The 21,453-nt window shown below is 31.2% G+C and overlaps 1 protein-coding gene across 1 annotated transcript in view; it reads right to left on the bottom strand.

Annotated features, from left to right (window-relative positions):
* CADM2 (cell adhesion molecule 2) overlaps window positions 1-21,453 on the bottom strand; it is a 992,109-nt gene that overhangs the window by 93,537 nt on the left and 877,119 nt on the right. Inside the window, exon 6 of the mRNA XM_011356419.1 lies at window positions 17,991-18,081. Coding sequence (XP_011354721.1) covers window positions 17,991-18,081 — 91 coding nt within the window. The remainder of the gene's footprint in view (window positions 1-17,990; window positions 18,082-21,453) is intronic.

Consider the following 21,453-nt stretch of genomic DNA (forward strand, 5'->3'; position numbering starts at 1 on the left):
TCTATCTTCTTACACTGAGTATTGTAATAGTTCTCTTTATCTCTCCACAATAGTCATTGAAAAATTGTTTAAGATTCTACCCCTGATTTTGTCATCTTTTACTTTTTTGCCTCTTGCCTGTTTTTAACTTCTTCTGTCATCTATCTAGATTTTGTTTTGTTTTGTTTTTACTCCTGACATCAGCTTTTTTCATTCTTTGTTAAAAATATTTCTAGTTTCAGTCCACAGTTCTTGTTTTCAGTTAATTAACAGTGAAAATTTGTTTTTTTATGTGGACTTTAAATCCATCAGGAATGTTATATACATTATATTCTGGCACTACAATTCTTTTAGTGCTCGTCTTCAGCTTTACTCCAATGTTCAATATCAATGGTTTGTCATCAGAACCACAACCTGCTCCTGGTCTTGTTCTGGCTTCTCCATCTCCTGCTTCCAGTTACATAGTCTATTCGATTTTTATATCGATCATCTAACTATGTCCATTAATATAATCATCTTTATAGTTGTTTGAGGCATATGTTTTCGATAGGCAAGTTGTTGACTTCCCAGAAATCCAAGAGCCAATTTCCTGAAACATTTCTGACCCCTAGTCCAAATTTTCTGGCAACAATTGATTCTGCTTTATTTCCTACTTTTGCATTCCAGTCACCTATAATTATCAACATGTCTTGTTTGGGTATGTAATAAACATCTTCTTGGATACTTGTGTAAAAACTTTCAATTTCATCTTCTTCAGTCTCTGTAATTGGAGCATAGATTGGAATAATGACTATAGTAATAGGTTTTCTTGAAGTCTGATTGATATCATTTAGTCAGACCTTGCATTATAGCCCCTAACTGCTTGTGTTACATCTTTCCGCAGTATTAAAGCCACTCCTTTTCTTTTGAGTTTGTAATTTTCAGAGTAGAACACTTTATAGTTGCCTGACTGGAAATGTTTCATTGCAGTCCATTTTAGTTTGCTAACGTTAAGCCCTGCAATGTTTAAACGTTCTATTTCTTGCTTTACCATTTTCAGTTTACCTTGGTTCATGCTTCTTACATTCCATGTTCTAATTGTATTTGTTGTGCAACATAGTACTTTCCTTTCACCTTTGTGCACATCAGATGCTAGAGGTTCTTCTGGCTCTTGTTTAGTAAGAAAGGAATATATGGCAGTGGTTAACCATTGCCTTCTACTGCGTGTCGTGTGGGTCCAAACCACACATGGGTCTACATCAAACTAAAAGGCTTCTGCATAGCAAAGGAAACATTAACGAAGTGAAAGGACAATCTACAGAATGGGAGAAAATATTTACAAATCATATATCTGAAATTGGGTAAATATTAAAAATATATAGAAACTCAAACATCTTAAGAGCAATAAAATAAAATAAAATAAAAATGGGCAGGGGAACTGAATTGATATTTTTCTGAAGAAGGCATACAAATGGCCAATAAGTCATTTGTCATTACTAATCATCAGGGAAATGCCAATTAGAAAAAAAAAAAAAAATGAGATATCACCTAACACCTGTTAAGATAACTATTGTTAAAAAACCCAAGAAGAAAAAGAACAAGTGTTGGGGAAGATTTGAAGAAAAAGGAACCCTTGCGTACTGTTGGTAGACATGAAGCCACTGTGGAAAACGGTATGGAGATTCCTCAAAAAATTAAAAATAAAAATACCACTTAATTTAGCAATTCCACTTCTGGGTATTTATCCAAAGGAAATGAAATCACTACCTCAAACACCTGTCTGCACTCCCGTTTTCATTGCAGCATTATTTACTTAGTCAAGACATAGAAACAACCAAGGTGTCTATCAACAAATAAATGGATAAAGAGAATATATTCAAATATAATGGATTATTACTCATTTATAAAATATAAGAAAATCTTTCCTTTTGAAACAACATGAACAAAACTTAAGGGCATTATCTTAAGTAAAATAAGTCAGAAAGAAAAATACAAATATTGTATGATCTCATGTGAAATCTAAGAAAAAAACAAATTCATTGAATTGACTTCTTTTTAAATCAAATACTTGTAAAGAACGGGAAAGGAGAGGGGAGGTAGATAGGGTAAAGGGAGTCAAATATAGTGGGTAGGGGGAGGGTGAAGTGGGTAAAGAGGATCAAATATATGGTAGCTAAAGGAAACTAAACTTTGAGTGGTAAACACACAATAGAACATACAGAGGTTAAATTATAATATACACCTGAAAATTATATAATTGTATGAACCAATGTTGTCCCAATAAAAGTATCTTTAATAAAAGCCACACCATTAATACTTCTCAACTTGCTTCATATACCCCAAAACTGCTAACTGCTTTTTGAATTTACTAGTTCTTATCTTAAAACTGATAGCCTGGAAAATCTCATATTATGCACTTCATTTGAAGATGCAAATCTGGTACAATAAAACCATGATTTATGAAATATTAGAAATCGTGTCCTTCTTACAAAGTTATTAGAAATCGTGTCCTCCTTAAAAGCCCAAATAATTAGAAGTTTAAAACATCCCATATGAGGTGAACTTTTATTTATGTTGCTGTCTACCAAATATATAGGGCTAAAAAGATGTTTTATTTTCTCATGAATATAAAGACATTTTTGCAGCAGTTTCTTCCTAGAATAGAAAACCAGAAGAAAATATAAGTGAAAAAAGAAACCAAATATGCTCATGCATTTGTCTTCTCATATTCTAAGGCCTTGGTGAAACTGTTTTTACCTTAACAAATATTTTAAAAACCTTTTTTTTACTCAATATTTTTCTTTGTACATATCTAATGAGATTCTCCAATATCTTTAATAACTCCTTATTTATAAATTAATATTGGAAAGAATTGCCACAACTTTCGTAGAGTATGTGTATTCAATAACTTGAGCCAGATACAACCCTAATTCATAATTTCTACTGGAACTCTTTAGTTAGTCTTTGGGGTATTTATTCTGTAAAGTTATATCACAGAAGTAGTCTCTCTAATTCTCCCAACTGTATATGGGATCATTCACTCCTTAGGGATTAATGAGAATGGAATCTTGCTTCGCCTTCATAGCTTTCATTCTCTCTTTAGGCTTATGTTTGAGAGGAATAAAGAATAAGCAGTTCAGTTATGGAAAACTTAGTTTTATAACACAGGTCTCCTAGGAAAAGAATTCTAGTGTCCTCGCAGAAATGGACAGGAGTAAAAGGTTTTCCAAAGTGTGGGATGGATACACTCTTCAGTATCATCCTTGTCCCAAATGGCTGTACCCCTTTAAATTTCTTCATAAGCACAGTACATGTTGAGATTTATTACTGAAATTAATCTTAGGAAAATTAAATCTATTTTTTCCAGATGAAAGAAAAAAATAAGTCACTGTAATAGCATTCAAGTAAACACCTTCTGGTTCAAAATAGAAAGAAGTTTGCCAATATACATATCTTACATCTTTTTTTAATATAAGACAAAGCAAGAACTTATGTTACTAACTCATGCCTTATGTATTTGTACTTATATGATACATGAAAATGACTACTGCCTTTATTTCAGTTTAGAAATTCCACAGGTGGCAGTAGATGTGATTGAAATTTTAATACCAGGGTTTTTTTTCTTAGGCCTAATTTTTCTTTTATTTACTGTAATATTTTCACTCTAAAATGAAAAAAAGCTGGCAGGAGTTATGTAAACATCTTGGATCCTTTCTTCTGCTTTAAGCGAAAACTTTTAAATCAAAAAATTATACTGAAGAGCCTATGCATAAAACTCTGAGTATTTATGCTATCGCATTTTTAGAGAAATAGAGAGAGAAAAATTAAATGCAAATTAATTGATAAATGTTTTTGAAATTGGGTTCAAGTAGAAAATTTTTAAGTTTTGGGGCTTCTGAGAACAGAAATTCTGAGAGAACTCTAGCCTGGGCAGTTCTTCATTGGGTAGATTCAGAGTGCAGCCATAACTCACAGCTCAAATATTGCCAGCCAAGTGAGAAAAGACAACAATCACAAACAAACAAACAAACAAACAAACAAAAGAAAGAGGAAAAAGAACGAGAAGCTGGATTCTAGTTCTAAATTTACAATATAAATACAAAGGAAGTTCAATAAGTAGCCTTTCTTAAAACTATGAAACCAAATCAAAATATAAATTTGTAATAAGTCTCTATTTGAAGCCAAGGATGTGTTTGCTGAACAGAAAGAAATAGAAAGAGATTACTTGTGGAGCTATTTATACATTGACCATTTCAAATTCAAAGATACACAAAGGTTTGTTTTGTTAAGGAGAATCAAAGGTAGTTCAGAACATAGTTTGTAAACATTCTATATATATACGAAGTCAGTCTTAATTATTGTAAAAATCTAAGCTATTGGAGAGTACGAAGTATGATTTTTTTCCTTCAGATTTTATTATTGTGCAACTTAATTGAAATGAAAATTGTTCTTCTTTCATTTCTGATATTGATTTCATACTTTTTATGAGAACAATTTTTAAGCATCATATAACTTATACTATTTGCCAACTTAACTTTAAATGTTTTACTTATCACAATTTAGTTTCATTTTAAGACATAATCAATGGAACATTTACGTGTCCATCTTTACAGATATAATTTTGCTCAAGGGAAAACAAAACTTCAGAAACATCTATAACGGAGTAGTTTTCAGTGAGTCTCGATGGGTTTAATTTACCAGAAAATGTTCTACTTTTACACTAATATCTTAAGACAGATAGGAGATCGATGAACTTTTTGCTGTTGTTGTTAGTTAAAGTCTACGTATTCTTGACTAGGAACTTCATAATTTTATTTTATTGTTATCAAACAATTATCAAAAAAATAAATCTGTACAAGATTTAAAACAAGGATTATGAGGGATATAAGGAAAATAAAATAAGTTATCTGTTCTCTGTAATACTAAATTTTAATAGTTTATATAAGATAAATGTTATTAACCATAACACTTAACAGGGCATAGTAAATAGCATAAATGAGTTATAAAACATTATAAAGATTAATCATTCCCAAATTAGAGACATTATAACAGCCTTTATGAAATATATAACTTTTGACTAGTATCTTTAATTATGACAGGATTTTCATTAGTAGAAATGGTAGATGACAACTCAAGAGGAGTCAGAACCCTAGGTGTATGTTTGCCCTCCAGAGGCTATAATGTTGAATAGATAAATTTAAGTATAGTGAATACCAGGAAAAGAGATTACATTTAATAGGTAAAATTGAAATGGGCTAAGATGACAAATTGGAAAAGAGTAAAATTAAAAGTAGGGATATGATAATTGAATTAGGGTAATAAATTCAAAAGTCAAAATGTAACTTGATATAATGGAATAAGACAAAATATGCTTATAAGTAGCTTCATCTAAAACAAAGTCTACAGGACAAAAGCTGAATATGCCAAAATATTATTTTAGTATTAGACCAGAAGACTGATGATTCCATTAATATGGAAGAGAGAATGAAATGTGATAGAAAACATTCTGGTCATAAAGAGGAGCGTAAACAAAAGAAAGAAATGGGAAAGGTTTGAGTAGAGGTGTGAGAGGGGAGGGGGGGTGGGAACAACTTGTACATTTAAAATAGGCAATAAAGGGCCTTGAGTGCCAGAGTAAAGAACCTAGACTTTCTTGAAAAATGAAAATACTTTCATATGGCTTTTAAGAAGTGAATATTCTTGATCAGAGTTTCATTTAAGTATATTGATGTGAAATATCTGAAAGAGGAAATTTAATGAAGAGACCATATATAGAGTTCTGAGGATAGAAAACAAGGTCCTACCTGAAGTTGGAGTAATTTTAAAGAGAAAGACACAATAGAAATTAGAAGAGCTCTTGAGTATGTAAATGTGAATTTTGGAGCCAGAAACTGTATGTTGTTAAAGAAAAGAGAGGAGAAATGCTATGACATTCAGTCTGTATTACAGGAACAATGTTACTCTTACCTAGGAGAAAATATCATGCAAAAACAACCAATCAGACAAAGAAACAAACCATAAACCAGAATGAAAACAAATTGAGATATAGAAGAAAGGAAAGTTGATGATTTGATTTTGGGACATGTTGAATTCTAACACTAAAAAAAATTTAGAGATACATCTTCATCTAGCAATAAGGAAATGAGAAATTAGGAATCAGGGAAGAGGACAGGATTGCAATTTTTACGGAGAGAATTTGGAGCCAAGCAAGTGTCTAAGCTCAAGAAAGAAAACAAAAAAGAGCAGATTACAAATATCTCAGACTATTTTTATTTTATGGATGAAAAAAGAAAGGCAATGAAGTCCAAAAGATCCAAGAGAAGTCAGAAGAGAATATCATAGAAACAAGAAAGAATCTCTAAAAATTCACTGAACTAAATATTTACCTTATAATTTATCCAATACTTTGACCTCTCTGTTCTCTGATCCTCTCACGTCCAATATTATTTTGTTAGTCTCACCTCAGCCATAATCACACACTAAATTTTGTCATCATCTTTACTTCAGTACCTTACAAATCTCAATTTTTCAAATCACAACCTCCTAACTTTTCAGCTCTCTATTCTGTTATACATCATCAAAACCTCCAACTAAAGGACCCAACATTTACCTTTATTCTTCAATTCCTTCCAAATCCTCTCTTTAACCAGTCTTACAATGGAATAAATATTTTTCCATTATGTTTATCTGGTTAATTCTCAGTTAATTACTCATCCCAGTAAAAATGAGGAGAAGAAAAACTGTTTGTTTTAAATACTATTCTTGAAATCATCATACGTGAATGTACATGAAGAGCAATCAGAAAGGAAATTTTAAAGCCAAAGGATATTTCATTATTGTGTCTTTGAGTATTTCATGTTTTTTAAATATTGTTTTGTTTGTTTTTCTTACCTGTGGAAATATGCCTCATGTATTGTCATAAACATTATTAACTTATGATTAGATCTATACATTTCCAGCCTTCCATAACTCTTTAACATATTTAAAATACATATTTTTGAAAAATCTATATTTTGATACAGCTAGTATCATCATTTGTTAAGTTAACTGTCTTAAATTTTAAATATTTAGATCTGGAATGGTACAATAAATAAAAAGTAAAAATAAAAACAAAGATGCTTGAAGAAATTACTTGAAGAAAATTCTTATGACTTTTCTTTTTAAATATGTAACTTTCCATTGTGTTTCTAGCCTGTTGCAATTATTTGTATTGGTTCATTAGATAATTATATCTTTGTGTATTTGTGTGTGTATGTGAGAGAAAGAGATGGTTTCTTAGCTTTTTCCACACTGGTCTCACTCTCTTCTGCTTTTAGTGGTTTCTAGATATGTTCTTCAATCTCTTGCTTTATTCTCATAATTCATATGGACCACTTTTTACTGATAAGTAGTGCTCACTGATGATTATTTTGACACTTTTAAGAAACAAAGAAGTCATACTATGAACTGTATAATTCCAGCCAACTTATGGCAAAGGAATAAAAGATTATCCCTAGAAAAGATAAGATTGCTATGATCTTGAAGGAGTGACAGATTTTAGCAGTGAAAGAAAAATATTAAAGATTGTGATAAATGCGTAAGCTAATCTCTCTCTCAAGGATGTTGTGCTAAAGCAACACAATTACCCATGCCTTATCTACACTTAACATTTCTTTTCTTTGGTAAACATAGAATACTAACTCCTGGTTAAGAAAAAAAAATCAAGAAATCTTGAGTAAACAACCATTTTCTCTTCCAAGCAATAATAAGCCCCTCTGTGTATGTATATTAAGCTAAAAATCTCAATGATATATTTTAAAATGATTCTTCTTAAGAAAATATTTTTTCAACTTATTTAAAACTTAGTAGCTCTTGAAAACCTCATTTGACTAAGCTAGACTTTAGAACGCTTGTATGTTTTTTAATTCCAGAATTTATGAATCTGAGTTTCTCAAAACCTGACACTTTATCTACCTGTGTACATTATAATGACATTTTGATTCCATATAAAATGAATCTACAAGCATCATAATCAATCAGATGCCTGAAAACCATTTAGTTTAAGGGCATGTCGGAATGATGGGAACTTATTGTCCTTATAAGAGTTACTTTGCAATCCATTACTTCCACTGCTATAAATAGTGCTAATTAACCTTATAAGATCTAATAGTTATGTTAAATCCCGTGTCACCATTATAAAACAGCTTTTACTCCATAACTTTTTTTTTTTTTTTCTAATATTAAAACCAATGGTCTCAGAAAAGTAAAAGTAAAGTGCACATCATTTATCTGGTAGCTGGGGAATTAAACATCCCATATAGATAATTGCTGAAGATAATTGAAATTTAAGACTTAAGAATCTGAAAGTATATTTTAATCATTTGGATGAATTTTTTTTCAAAAGATCAAACTTCTCTACATTATTAAATAGAACATCCTCAGCAGCATTCAACTATATTTTTGGAGCTAAGATATCTTAAGTTTGAACATACATTTTTGTTCAGTGATGGTCTTTAAGAAACTGAAGTGATTAAAACAACATATTTTTTTTCTTTGAATGTCCCCAAGAACCGATTTCACCACAGTTGGTGTTAATGCAACAATTTTCAAACTTTTGAGATGTGTCTACAGTAAAAAAAACATATTTTACAACCCCAAATACACAAACACACAAGAAATAAAAGCTTGCTCTTTCCATTGTACTATGACATTTTCTTTACTTTTCTTTTTTTTCCTTTCTTCACTATGTTTTTATGTTCTATTCTATTATTTTCTATTTTATTTTTAGTTTTTAAAAAGTTTTTAAAATTGATCTTATATTTCATCATTTAGTCACATCCAGCATTTTGAAAAACACTGCATTTGTTATGCACAGTGAAAGTTCTTGTGGCCTATAGATCTTTTGTCCATACACTGCCAAGCTATATTTTTAAACTGGCTTTATAACACCTCATTATATTCATTCTTGTATTTGTATTTTGAGGGCTAGTGCTTAAGTCCAACACAGCTCACCATTTCAGGGATGTCTGTTGGTCAAAAGTCTCAATAGTTTCTGCTTTTCTCTTCTGTTTTTTAAAATGCTTTCTGCCTCTCCTCATTCTCTTTTCCTTGAGGCATCCCAATATTTTTAGTACTCTAAATTGGCAAGAGTTGGGCTTTAAAGCCGTCACCAACAAATGAACAAATTCTTCTTATTCTAATTGGAGACATTTGTAAATATTCATATTTTCTACAACTTGGGGCATGGTTTGCTATTTAAGATTTTTCTTCAAACTTTGAACTTTAGGAACATCTATATTATTGTGGTTATATCTAAACAAATGAATAAATGTATACCATACATTTTAAAAACATGTGAAATGGAAAAAACCTTCTTTAGATTGAGTAAATGGCTCTATGAGCAATAAGAATTTTCTGTTTCAACATCAGTTGAAATAATACCAAATATCTACAGTGATTCTTAATTAATTTTATTTTCCACATTTTGTTTCTTTTATATATTTTACAAAAGTGATAAAATATTTAACACAAATATAATATAATCTACCTCTCAATAACTTGCCTGGTGACCACAAGAGATGTTAGCTCTAACGTTATGACATATATTATGGAAAAAAATTGCAAAGAGAATAAGAAATCTTATTGAATGGCACTTTTTAAGCAATGGGTTTACAATTTCTTTAATCAAAGATATAGTATAGTATTTCACAATTTTTTAATGTTGAGTGATTTTTTTTGTTTCTGCAATTTTCCAACAATTACCATTTTGATGACTTTGTAAATATATAAACACACATGCGATGCCTATAGATCTTTAAAGAGTAAAGTACTCCGATATAATTGCATAATTAATATAAAAACTACAGATTTTTAAACCCATGAGCCCAAAAGTGCATCTTGTAAATCTAATCAATGTATACATAAGCATCATTTCACAATGGATCTTAAATATATTGAGATATTTTTGTGTTACAGTTTTCCACTAAAGATTTCCATAATCTCTCAAAATAATTGTTTTTTTGTTGCAAGAAAACTGCTTACCTGGAGATGTTCAAGAAGTATATTTCCTCTATATATCTATAATCATGGTCCTGCATACATTTACGGGACTTTCACAAAACATAGAAACATTTAATTGAAAATGATTGAGTGCTCAACACACCACAGATGCCCAGCTAAATAACAGCAGTGAGATTACCCAGAGTCAGCTTCTTGTTTCAAAAACAAAACCAAATTATTCAGTCTCATTTCCAAGATAACCACTTGTGTGTTTCCAGAGAGTAAATGTCTGATTAAATTTTGAAGCCATGAGATGGAAGAAAAGACCATATGGGCCTCAGAAAAGAAACCCATAGGAAAAGAAAAGCACATGAATACATCCATATATATATATATATATAATTATATAAATTTATTATATAATTAATTATATAAATATAATATTCTATATTATATAATATGTAATTATATTAATTATATAAACTTAGAGCTAATTTCCCAATATTATACTTTTGAAAACATTTTAGAAGAAACTGACCATATGGCCTTTAAGTTTTTATTAATTAATTGAGACAATTTTGTATCTCTCTAGATATCAGAACACAATGAAAGAAACACATTCTAAATATTCTGTAATCTTCATATCTAGGGACTGCCACTGTGAGAGTACCTATATGATAAGGAGACCTTCATTATGTTTATTCTGCCAACATTTTGATGACATAATAAGCATAATATTTAACAAGAAAGACGTACTTTTGAAGAGTGTTTACTTTTAGGTTCTGCTTATTCTATTTAGTCTCTAAGGCTGCTGATTGTGCTCATGCATTGATATTGCTTCGTATTTGGAATCTGTAGTCTTAAACTTCTCAAAGATATAAAAAATTAAGAATATAATATAATCGGCTTTAAAAAACAAATATATGTAACAATAATTATTATACACTTAACCATAAATCTAAGTAAAAATTATTTAGATATGCTTAGAAACTGTTTAGATAATATTTAGATATACTAACACAGGTTTGAGCTTATATAACTCATCATTTTTTATATCTTTTTGATTGAAAAATACTTTCCTAGTAGTTTATGAGAACTCTCTCATTGTTACCAACTTTCCCAGGTTGTTGTGAAAAATCAGCAAGATTAGTTAACAGAAAACACTGGATAAACAAAAAAGTATATAACCATCAGTGTTGTTAAAATTTTAAAAATGAATGTGATCCCGATTCTACCATTTATCGACTGTGTGACCAGACAAAGCCATATTACCACCACAAGACTAATTTTTTTCCTCCATGAAATGGACATAATTATGAGTCTTTGTCAACTTTTTACAATAAGATAGTTGCGTGGTTTAAATAAGACCGTAAGCATGAGTGAACTTGAAAATTTATGCCAAAACAAGGTTGTATCATAGACCCTGGATTCTCAACCACTCATGAGCCATGACACTCAGTTCTGGTTGTTTAAGGCCTTCCAGATCTCCTGCTTTGGCTTTCTGTCAAAACTTGCTAACCATTTAGTTTCTTTCAGCCCAGCAGAACTGCTCTAGCCCTTTTCTCGTTTAAAAAAAAAAAAAAAAAAGAGTGCAGCTCGCTGTCAGCATTCATTTAACATCATGCGTAGGAATGCCCCATTTTCTAGGATATGAGATTTTCAATGATTGAACTACTAAAAGCTGAATGTATATATAAATAGAATGATGTAATTTGTTTCCAAAGACTATCAGCATATTAGAGGAATGTGAAAATAATAATAAAAGCAAGATATTTCATGGCAAACTTTGAGAGTAAGGTTAGGACTGTAATTCACGAGTTATCTCAGGGTAAATACTGCAGCCTGCAGTGCCGCCTGTGAATATTCTCGTGGCAAACAGGAAAAGGGCTAGAGTGTAGCCTTTTTCACATTTGTTGAACCAAAACTCATGCTCTACCTCTTTTCAATCCTTTCCAATTGTTCTGAAAAGCTTTCTACCTAACACAATAAAATTACTGATCCTGTGGCTTGGGATGTTCCAGTTTCTCATTTCTAACTACATTACATTTTATGGGGGTCATGCTCTTGCTCTTCCTCTAAGCAGATCATTACTACTATTTAACCTCAACTAAAATAGCCATATTGCTCTATCAGTTTTGCCATGACTTTAGCCTGCATTCCTTTGCTGTTCAAACATGTTTTTGAAAAACACTGACCATCATGCTAGAATGTGTTTATTCTACTTGTAACCTTGAATTTCAGAGTCATGAAAGAAATTTGAGATAATAACTCAGTTTGCAGGGTTGTCATAGTAGTCCAAATATCAGCATGTGTATTAAGCATATAATTAAGAGTTTAAAACTTGGTAAGATACACTGTATGCAATTCTTTGACAAAGTAATAATTTATCATAATCTTCATGGTTATTATTTTTTATGAAATTACATGGAGACAGAATATATGTGTATAATATATATAAAACATATACATTGCCATTAATCTTTAGAATAATTTGCTTACTAGATTTCATTTTCTTAATTTTCAGGAATAAAAAATACTTGATATACAAGAATGAAACCTAATGTAAACTATAGGGTTTGAGGTGATAATGATGAGTCCCTAAATAACGATAAGTCCATGGGTTCATTGTCTGTAATAACTGTACCCTGCTTTGTGGCATGTGAAGAGTGGAGAAGAATGTGCATGTGTAGAGACGGTGATATACAAGAATTCTCTGTATTTCCCATTCAATTTCACACCGAAACTAAAATTGCTGTAAAAAAATAAGATATGTCAATTTTAAAAAAATGGCATGGTTAAGTGACTTGTTCAAGACCTCTCAGGCCACAGATATACACAGATTTATAATTCAAACCTAGGTTTGTATATTTCTCTTTCTAATACATCGCACAACTTTTTGTTCCCCAGAGCATGATAGCTTAGGCATTAGATTTGAAATTAAACAAAGACCTGATAATTAATTAGATGGCTTTCTATCATAGGATGGCAGATAAAAAACAAATATTGTACAATTAACATCTGTTACGCATTAGGTCAAATCATATGCATTGCTATTATTGTAGAACGATATATTTTTTAAGTTCATACTTGGTCATGTTTTGACCTAAATTATTTTACTCTGGATGATAACTCGCCTTCTTAAATTCTTGGTTTGTTTGGTCATTTCTTCTGCCTGTGATTGGATAATATTACAATTAGTAAATAACATGTTATTTGCAAATGGGTACATATTAGGTTGAGAAAACTGACTTGATATAAAACTATTTTGCCTTTCTTTGAATCTCATTTATTAATCTCTATTGTGCTAGTAGGAAAATCCATTAGTATGTTCTTAGATTTCTTCTTAAATTCTTGATAATTCCAAAAATGGATGTGTAACTGCTGCTCTAAAATACTTCACTAGTTGTTATATGATATGTGATCTATCTTCTTAAAGATTAAAATCTTTCTTGTACAGAATAGAGATCTATACAATTATGTATACTAAATTAATGCCAAGAACATGAGGAAAATTGTCATTACCAGAAAATAAAATAGTAAGTACAACATAAATATCATTCTGTATACACAGAAAAATGTATTAATACCTACAATTATTTTCTTTCCTAGAATAAATGCCAAATGAACATTTAACTGAAAATGCCCCCACTGTTTTTGCTGAAGTATATTTAAAAAGTATTAAACATTTGATTTATCAAAATAAATAATGATTCTTTTAGTTATAGCATGTGGGGGGGGCAACCCCACACCTTTTAAGGGCATGATTTTAATATAATATAACAGCCTCTTCCCCCCACCCCACCTCCCTAATCTCTCTCTTTTTCTATAAATGGAGAATGCTGCTGCCTGAAAGCTGTCTGGGAATTCAGCCAAAGAAAGAAGAAGGTTGCAAAAACTCTGGGGACTTTAAAGAAAAGTGGTTGGCATTAGCTTGATCCTCACTTTAAACTAAAATTAAAACAATAGACAAGACATGTACAGTAATCTCTCTTTTAAGGAAAGAATAGAATGCCTTTATAGTAATGTCGAGTGGAACAATTTGGTCCTGGCCCAAGTTATGCAGCTGTTCCACAGGAAAACAGCAAAAGGCTTCAGTCCAAAGCAGGCAAATAAGGCATGATTGTTCATAAACAGTCGCTGGGGCCTTCACATTTAGAACAAAGAAAACAGCATTAGCATACAGGATGGCAGGTTAGGGACATGAGTCTCAGCACAAGTTGAGCCACACTATCATTTGTGATTTATAAAATAATGATGTTATTTTGTTTATTACCAATACGCTTAATAACCATGAGTAACTCATTCTTGTGGAAATTATAAATTGTGCAAACATTTTTAAAGAAACAATAAAGACCTAGTCAAGGATTAAAGATATTATTTAAGTCAGCTACAAGATACAAAGGAATCATATATCCATTATCCATTTCTGCTTCCTATCTGTTCATTAAAAGTGGATCAGGTAAATAGAAAGGTAATAGAAATTAAGTGTTTTGAGCCAACCAGAAGCTAAGCCACAGTGTTGCTTTTCAGTGGTTCCAAAATACGAAAATGGGGAATCAGGTGTAATAGCTCCAAAGTAATGGAGTAAATTAGGAAACTCGAACCTATTGGGCAGTAAAATAGGAAACTCAAACCTTCCCACTGGGTTTATGTGATATCACATTCTTCATGTTTACTCCCACTCTTTATAGGCTTTTTGATCTTATCTTAACATATAAATAGTTCTATTATTATTATTATTATTATATTTTAAAACTTCTGTTTGACCTAAATTCCTTTTTTCATTCCTCATCTCTTTTTTCTGATCCATTTTCTGATATGCATGGTCTTTTTTCATTATCTTTGCTACCCCACCGCCTTCTAATTGCCTGATTAATTCATTACAATATGCCTTCTGTTCTCTCTGCTCTAGTGAGACTGTTTTCTTTATGATCAGTAAGTTTTTCTTCTGGGAAAATTCATTGATTTTTCTTTTAGTCTTTCCTTGTTTTTTATCTTATTTTCCTTATCTGGCACTGTTAAAGATATAATATAAGGAGAGGTTAGAAATTAGACTATCTTTAAAGAGGTTAATGTCTACATTTATTGGAAATAGTAGTTACTTTGAAAATGCAAAAAAGAAGATTATTAGGAAGAACATAGGAAAACCAGTGGTCTAAAGGCAATACGGAATCAAAATTGATTATACTTTTAATGTTAATGACCTGGCAGTCTACAAGGAATGAAAATGGTAAAAAGCTAGTTGGGAATGAGGATACAATACAATAAAGTAAGTTAATACACATTTAGCATATAGGTTACAACATTGGATAAACAAGAATAAAGACAGAATTTAATGACCATTTTAGCCCTGTGGACCATAGCATATAGGTTACAACATTGGATAAACAAGAATAAAGACAGAATTTAATGACCATTTTAGCCCTCATGGAACTTCTGAGTTAATTGTCGGAAGATACTGTACTTAAGAATTTTTTTTTTTTTATAAACTCAAACTAGATATGGTCAGTTTGATAAGAATTTGGCAAGTTTTGAGAAAGGGGCTAATTATAGAAAAAAGTTTGATAAAAGAGGATTGCAAGAGTAAAATATGTCTTGAGATTAGCTACTTCTTCACCTTCAAGCATCCATGAGTTCAATTTCAGTGCTGAACATTATTATAGGACCCATCTGAGTTTATCAGGATTGACTTGGGCTAACATAAGTGGGAATTTAGACTCAGCAATTGAAGTAACAGAAAATAGCTGAAAGAATGTAAACTTTGAGCAATGATTAAACTGAGTTTAAATCCTAATTCATCCACTTTCAATATGAGTGAATAAGAAAAATTTGGTTTACATTGCTGAGCTTTAGTTTTCTCTTCTGCAAAATAAGAATACTTTTCGTGTTTCCTTTACCTATTTGCAAAATGATATTAATCAGGATCCTTCTGAGAAAGGAGATACTTTCTATAGTTAAACTTCCAGAACTTTTGTATTTTCAAATTAGTTAATTAATTAATAAGAGATTATTATACTTTTTGGTCATTTATAGTGCAGATCATTACATATCTAAGTCCAAGTTTATTTCCAGATAGCTGGAACAGAGACCGATAATTAGGCACATCTATTCAACCATATCTCAGCTTACGGAAATGGACTACTTAAATATCTAATTACTTAGACATCACAATCTAATTTCTCACAAAAATAAAATGCTGTTTCTATTGTTTGGAGTGGATACGAAATCAAAGAGTAGATCATTGACAGATAATCAGTTGCTATTTGAGTAGGGATGTCTACATATATATTTTCAAGTGTTCTATATATTATATTTCCCCTTATCACCTTATTTAGTTATTTAAGTTGCCCAAATGTACGCATATGTACTTTGGGGCAGCTCTAAGGAGAGAAAATGAAAGCAAAATTTGCTATGCCCTGATTCTGATCATGTTCCTCCATATCCCCATATGTTGACCCCTGAGGTTATAAGAAAAAACAAAAAGAAAAATAAAAACAGAAGCAAAAAAAAAAGAGAAAGACAGACAGAATTGGAAAATAAGTGAAAGGAACAGGAGTAGCAATGGAAGGGAAAGTTAGAAACAGGTTCTGGTGTTAGGGACAGAGAATCAGAAGTAAAGAAAGTAGGATTTAAGTATGTCTAAAGCTTACTAGAGTCTATCATACGTCATTCCCTAGTTAAAGTACTGCAATTGTAGTCAAAAGCTCTTGCTGAAACTTTAAAACTAAAATGTACTGTCAAATTCAGATAGCAAACTGCAGTTGGAAAATGTTTTCTCTGGCAATTTAATCTTATCAGAAGGTAAGAATTATTAAAATAAATTATGAAGGATATATACAGAAATATTACTAAAAAATGTTTTCCTTTCAAAGTTTAAAATTATCTAAATGTTTCTTAAAATATAGAAGAAAATAATGCACTAATTCAAAATATGCTCTTTAAATCTGTATTTTTATATCTCTAGAAAATAATTATTGGAAGAAAGCAGTTTTAAAATATCAAACTGTGATAGTAAACTTGCTTTGTGTCTTAAAAAATATAATGCGATACAACTGAGGAAGCTAAAGTTTCAAACTTTTGTCTTAAAATTCTTTTAGAAAAATTCCTCATGAAATAATATGAAATCTACACTAAATAACAAATATTATTTTAAAAATTTTTAATAATTTAACTTGATTTGTATAGACGCTATATCCCATATAATTATATACAGAGAATAATTAAGTCCCTCTTATTAAATTTTAAACATAAATGCAAATCAATATGGAGGCTTTTAAAAATCAAATAAATTATTAAGCTAAATTTAGAGTATTACTATCTTAGAATGATCAAATGGCTTTCAAATAGTCTTTGAATAATCCATATTTGGATAATCTATACCGATTTGATTTTTGTATAAAAACTAGAGTTAGCTGTGTGTTAACGCAAAATATTAAAAAGCATAATTTTAGAGTTGAAGTGATGTTAGAACTCGTAAATTTCATAATGCATAACTATGCAATTGAAAACATTGAGCTTTCATTCATATTACCTCCAAGCCTATGACATTCACAAATCATGTTTCATGGGAGCTGCTATATAAGAAATACAGAGTTGATTTTCCTTATTATGAAAATAATTTTCTTTATAACTTTAAAACTTGGGCATATTTTGAGGATGCTTTAATATTTTCAAAGTTTTTCATGAGAGAACCAAGTTCAGCAATGTGTAACTTCTATCAATCTGATGATGTAAACAGTGACTGATTAAGCCTATACTCCTTTCAGGTTGAAATATGTTACTGGGGAGAAAAAAAAATCACAGCTGGAAACCTTCCCAGAAACTTCACTAGATGACAAAGTAAAAGAACAATCTTCCACAGACATTTAATGAAGACATGGTTCAGAGATTTTCTGTTCTAGAGTTCACTTTGCCCACCAAAGAAAGACAAAAACAACAACAAACAACAACAACAACAACAACAACAAAAACAGTGGATTTCTGCAGTTAAAGCTTGCAATCAAAGTAGAATGGAAGAAAAAGTGAAAAATTTCATTGCTCATTAAATCACTTACAGTGGTTTTCCTTTGGATTCACAAGTCAAAATTAAAGGCTGTCCTTCTTGTGGAAAAGGAGTGGATGGTATAATCTTAACTGATGGTGTATCTAGAAAAAAATAAAAAGGTCATTAAACACATATAAAACGACATATTTAGTAATCATACATTATGTTGTTTCATGCTATTTCTTATAATTGTGTCTATTTATAAGGGATTTCTTAGATTTGATGAAACAGAGTATGTAATTTTAAGAAGCTACCATCCTGTCCATGAAAAGCTAACAAAAATATCTGAATATTTTATGAGCACCACTGTTGTGTTATTTCTGAAATCTGAATTTAAAAGTGAAATTGCAAAAAGTGGTTCAGATGAATATCAAGCATTTCATACAATTGTTTCTTCAACTATTTATAGACAGCTATGAATACTATTATTATGGACTGAATGCATTTATGTGCATTTGAATAACAACACTTTCATTGTTGCAGGAATACCAGAAACTCATAATAGGGAATGCACAAAGAACTAGAGATCAACTACTGTCTCACTAGCATTATGCAGAATCTTTTTGAAAATGCAGTAATGCAGCACTTAGCATGTTACTTGCTCTAGAGTTAGTAAATTGTTTAAAATAATTACTTATAATATTACTAAAAGTTAATATTTTATTATATATGCTACAACTACAATATAATTGTTATAAAATTATTTCCATTTAGCAATAAAATCATCCCTAGTGGAAAAAGATTCAAGAATACTTTAAGACATTTATATTTATGACTTTATGCCATGTAATATTCTTTAAGAAACACAAAGATACATATTTCATAGAAGAAATGGAAATTAAGCTATGGAAAGGAGGCAGTATAAACACTCTCATTTCTTTATGAGACTTTACTAGTCCTGGCATTGTGTGTCCCACAGTCAACATGCAATTGTCTTTTCCTATTGTCTTTGTTCACAATGAACAAAACAGGCTCTGCGCTCTCCTGATAGCCACAATTATACTCATCCTTTCCTTAGTGGTGATGGAATAACTGAACTACCCTAGGGTTATACTCACTCTCTGATTTTGAAGTCAATCAAATAAGTATAAATCAACTGTGTAATTTTTATCTTAGTTCTTATTTCAGGAAAATATTATTCAGATTTCTTACATATAGAACAATAAAGTATGAACCTGTGGAAGATCTATCATACTTAAAAAAAAAAATTCTAGTTTTCAAATGCATTCTACTCAATCCTTTAAACAAGAAAATATATTAAGATAATCAGCAATATCCAGGTTACAAATAGGCATTCCGTAGACATCATGATAAATAATTGCAGTGCAAAATTACCCAGGAAGAAAAACTAATTTGAAATAATGTGACACATATCCATCACATGTTTTTTTTTTTTTTTTAACTAGTAGAATAGTTCGAGGATTTAAATACTCTTCATTCATTTTTTTCTATTATCATTAACACGGTTATTAGTCAGATAATCATATTTTGTTTTCAAAGCAGAACATTTTCTGAAGTGAAGGAAAAATACTAATAATTATGGTAACAGATGTGAACCAAATTAATTCTGAGCAAAATGAGGTGATGGCTTTTTGAAATTTAAACATATGTACATAAAGCAAAATTTAATTTTCTCCTGACATATAAAACAATATACAGAGAAAATGGTTGCAGAAGATCAAAAAAATGTGATTCTGGGAAAGAAATTTGTGGTAAGTTCAGTGTCTGTGATGGTTAATTTTATGTGTCAACTTGATTACACCATGAGATGCCCAGATATTTGGCCAAACATTATACTAAGTGTTTCTGTGAGAGTGTTTTTTGGAGGAAATTGGTAGACTAAGGAAAGCAGATTTCTTATATTGTGAGTGGGCCTCATCGAATCAGTTGAAGGCTTGAATAAAACCAAAAGGCTGACCCTCCTTCAGGTAGGAGAGGATTCTTCCTATCTGATGGCCTAGAGGTTGGAACATCGTTTTTTGTTTGTTTGTTTGTTTGTTTTTCCTGCCTTTATACTTGAACTAATACATCTGCTCTTCCTGGGTCTTGATCCTGCTGGCCTTCAGACTGAAACTACATCAGTTCTGGTTCTCAGGTTTTTGGACTCAGAATGACACTAAATTATTGGTTCTTCTAGTCTCTAGCTTGCAAACTCAGCCTGAAGATCTAAGACTTGCCAATCTCCATAATTGTGTGTGACAATTACTTATTGTGTGTGTGTGCGCGTGTGTGTGTCCATCTATCCTATTAGTTCTGTTTCTCTGGAGAACTCTAACTAATACGAAATCCTAACAAACTAACCTTGATACATGTTTTTTGAGGGGTGATCTCAGGAAGCACTGAGAAGTAAAACAGAAGTGGGACAGAAGAAAAGAAAAAGTATGTTACTCAGGAGATTGCAACATGGGCAACTAGGTTTCAATCCTGCTCTGGAATTGTGAAACAAGGAAGGGCATGAGTCAGAGTAATGTTACTTGGTGGGTGAGGGACAGGACTTTTTAGGGAATATTTACCAATTCTCATTAGAGTTTGGTTGAGCTTTGCTCTGGAAGGGGAGTGTTATTTTCCTGGCACTCCTGATCTACTCAGTGTACAGAAATGGTGCATGTCAAATACATATGGGGAAATATCTATTTCAATAAAGTAAAATATATAGTGGCAGGTAGCTGTTAGAGGAAAACAGAATATAGTCTTATTCCTCTTAGCTCTGCCCTTTTTAGTTTCAATAGTTTATGAGAGGCGGAGATTTGTGTAACAAATGGCCCCCTGAAGCGTGGTTCAGCATTCGCTTTAGATCTGAAATACAGAATTCAATTATAAGCAAATACCAAAGCAAATTATATGCATAACATGTATTTCTATGAAACATTCGGGAAGACGACCAAATAACTTCTAAGTTACCAAAATCAAGGGATACAATACAATACTTTCATTTGACATCAGAATTAGTTAAAATGTTGATTAGACTCTGTTCCTAAGAATTGTCTTGGCTTGCCTAGGTTTTTCTAACATCTCTCCCCACTCCCCACTCCAACCCCACACACATATCTGATCCAACTCTTACATCTCTAAGTTACTGTCTCTCAGATTCTGTTGGGTTGTCTTCTTAAATTTCGTCTTTAAATATTGAGATCACCACGAAGCGGATTCGTAATCTGTTCTCAGATAATTCTCCAGATTTTTTCATCCAAAACCATCTTTTCAGTTTCTATCTTCTCACCAATCACTTTCAGGTTTATATCCTACAACAGTTCTGTGCCACAAGCTATACTTATTTATACACGGAAACTATTCGACGTGCCCACTTGAATATCTAAAAGACATGGCACATTTGATATGTCCAAACTGAACTCAAAGTCTCCAACCCTCTCCCACTACATTCCTCTTCCAGTAATCTCTAGTTTTATAGATACTATGAGCTGTATCCAGCTATGTACATCAGACACCTCCTGTTCCCTTATCTTTCTTAAAAT

The sequence above is a fragment of the Pteropus vampyrus genome, unplaced genomic scaffold (genome assembly GCF_000151845.1).
Source record: "Pteropus vampyrus isolate Shadow unplaced genomic scaffold, Pvam_2.0 Scaffold26, whole genome shotgun sequence".
Classification (NCBI taxonomy): Eukaryota; Metazoa; Chordata; class Mammalia; order Chiroptera; family Pteropodidae; genus Pteropus; species Pteropus vampyrus.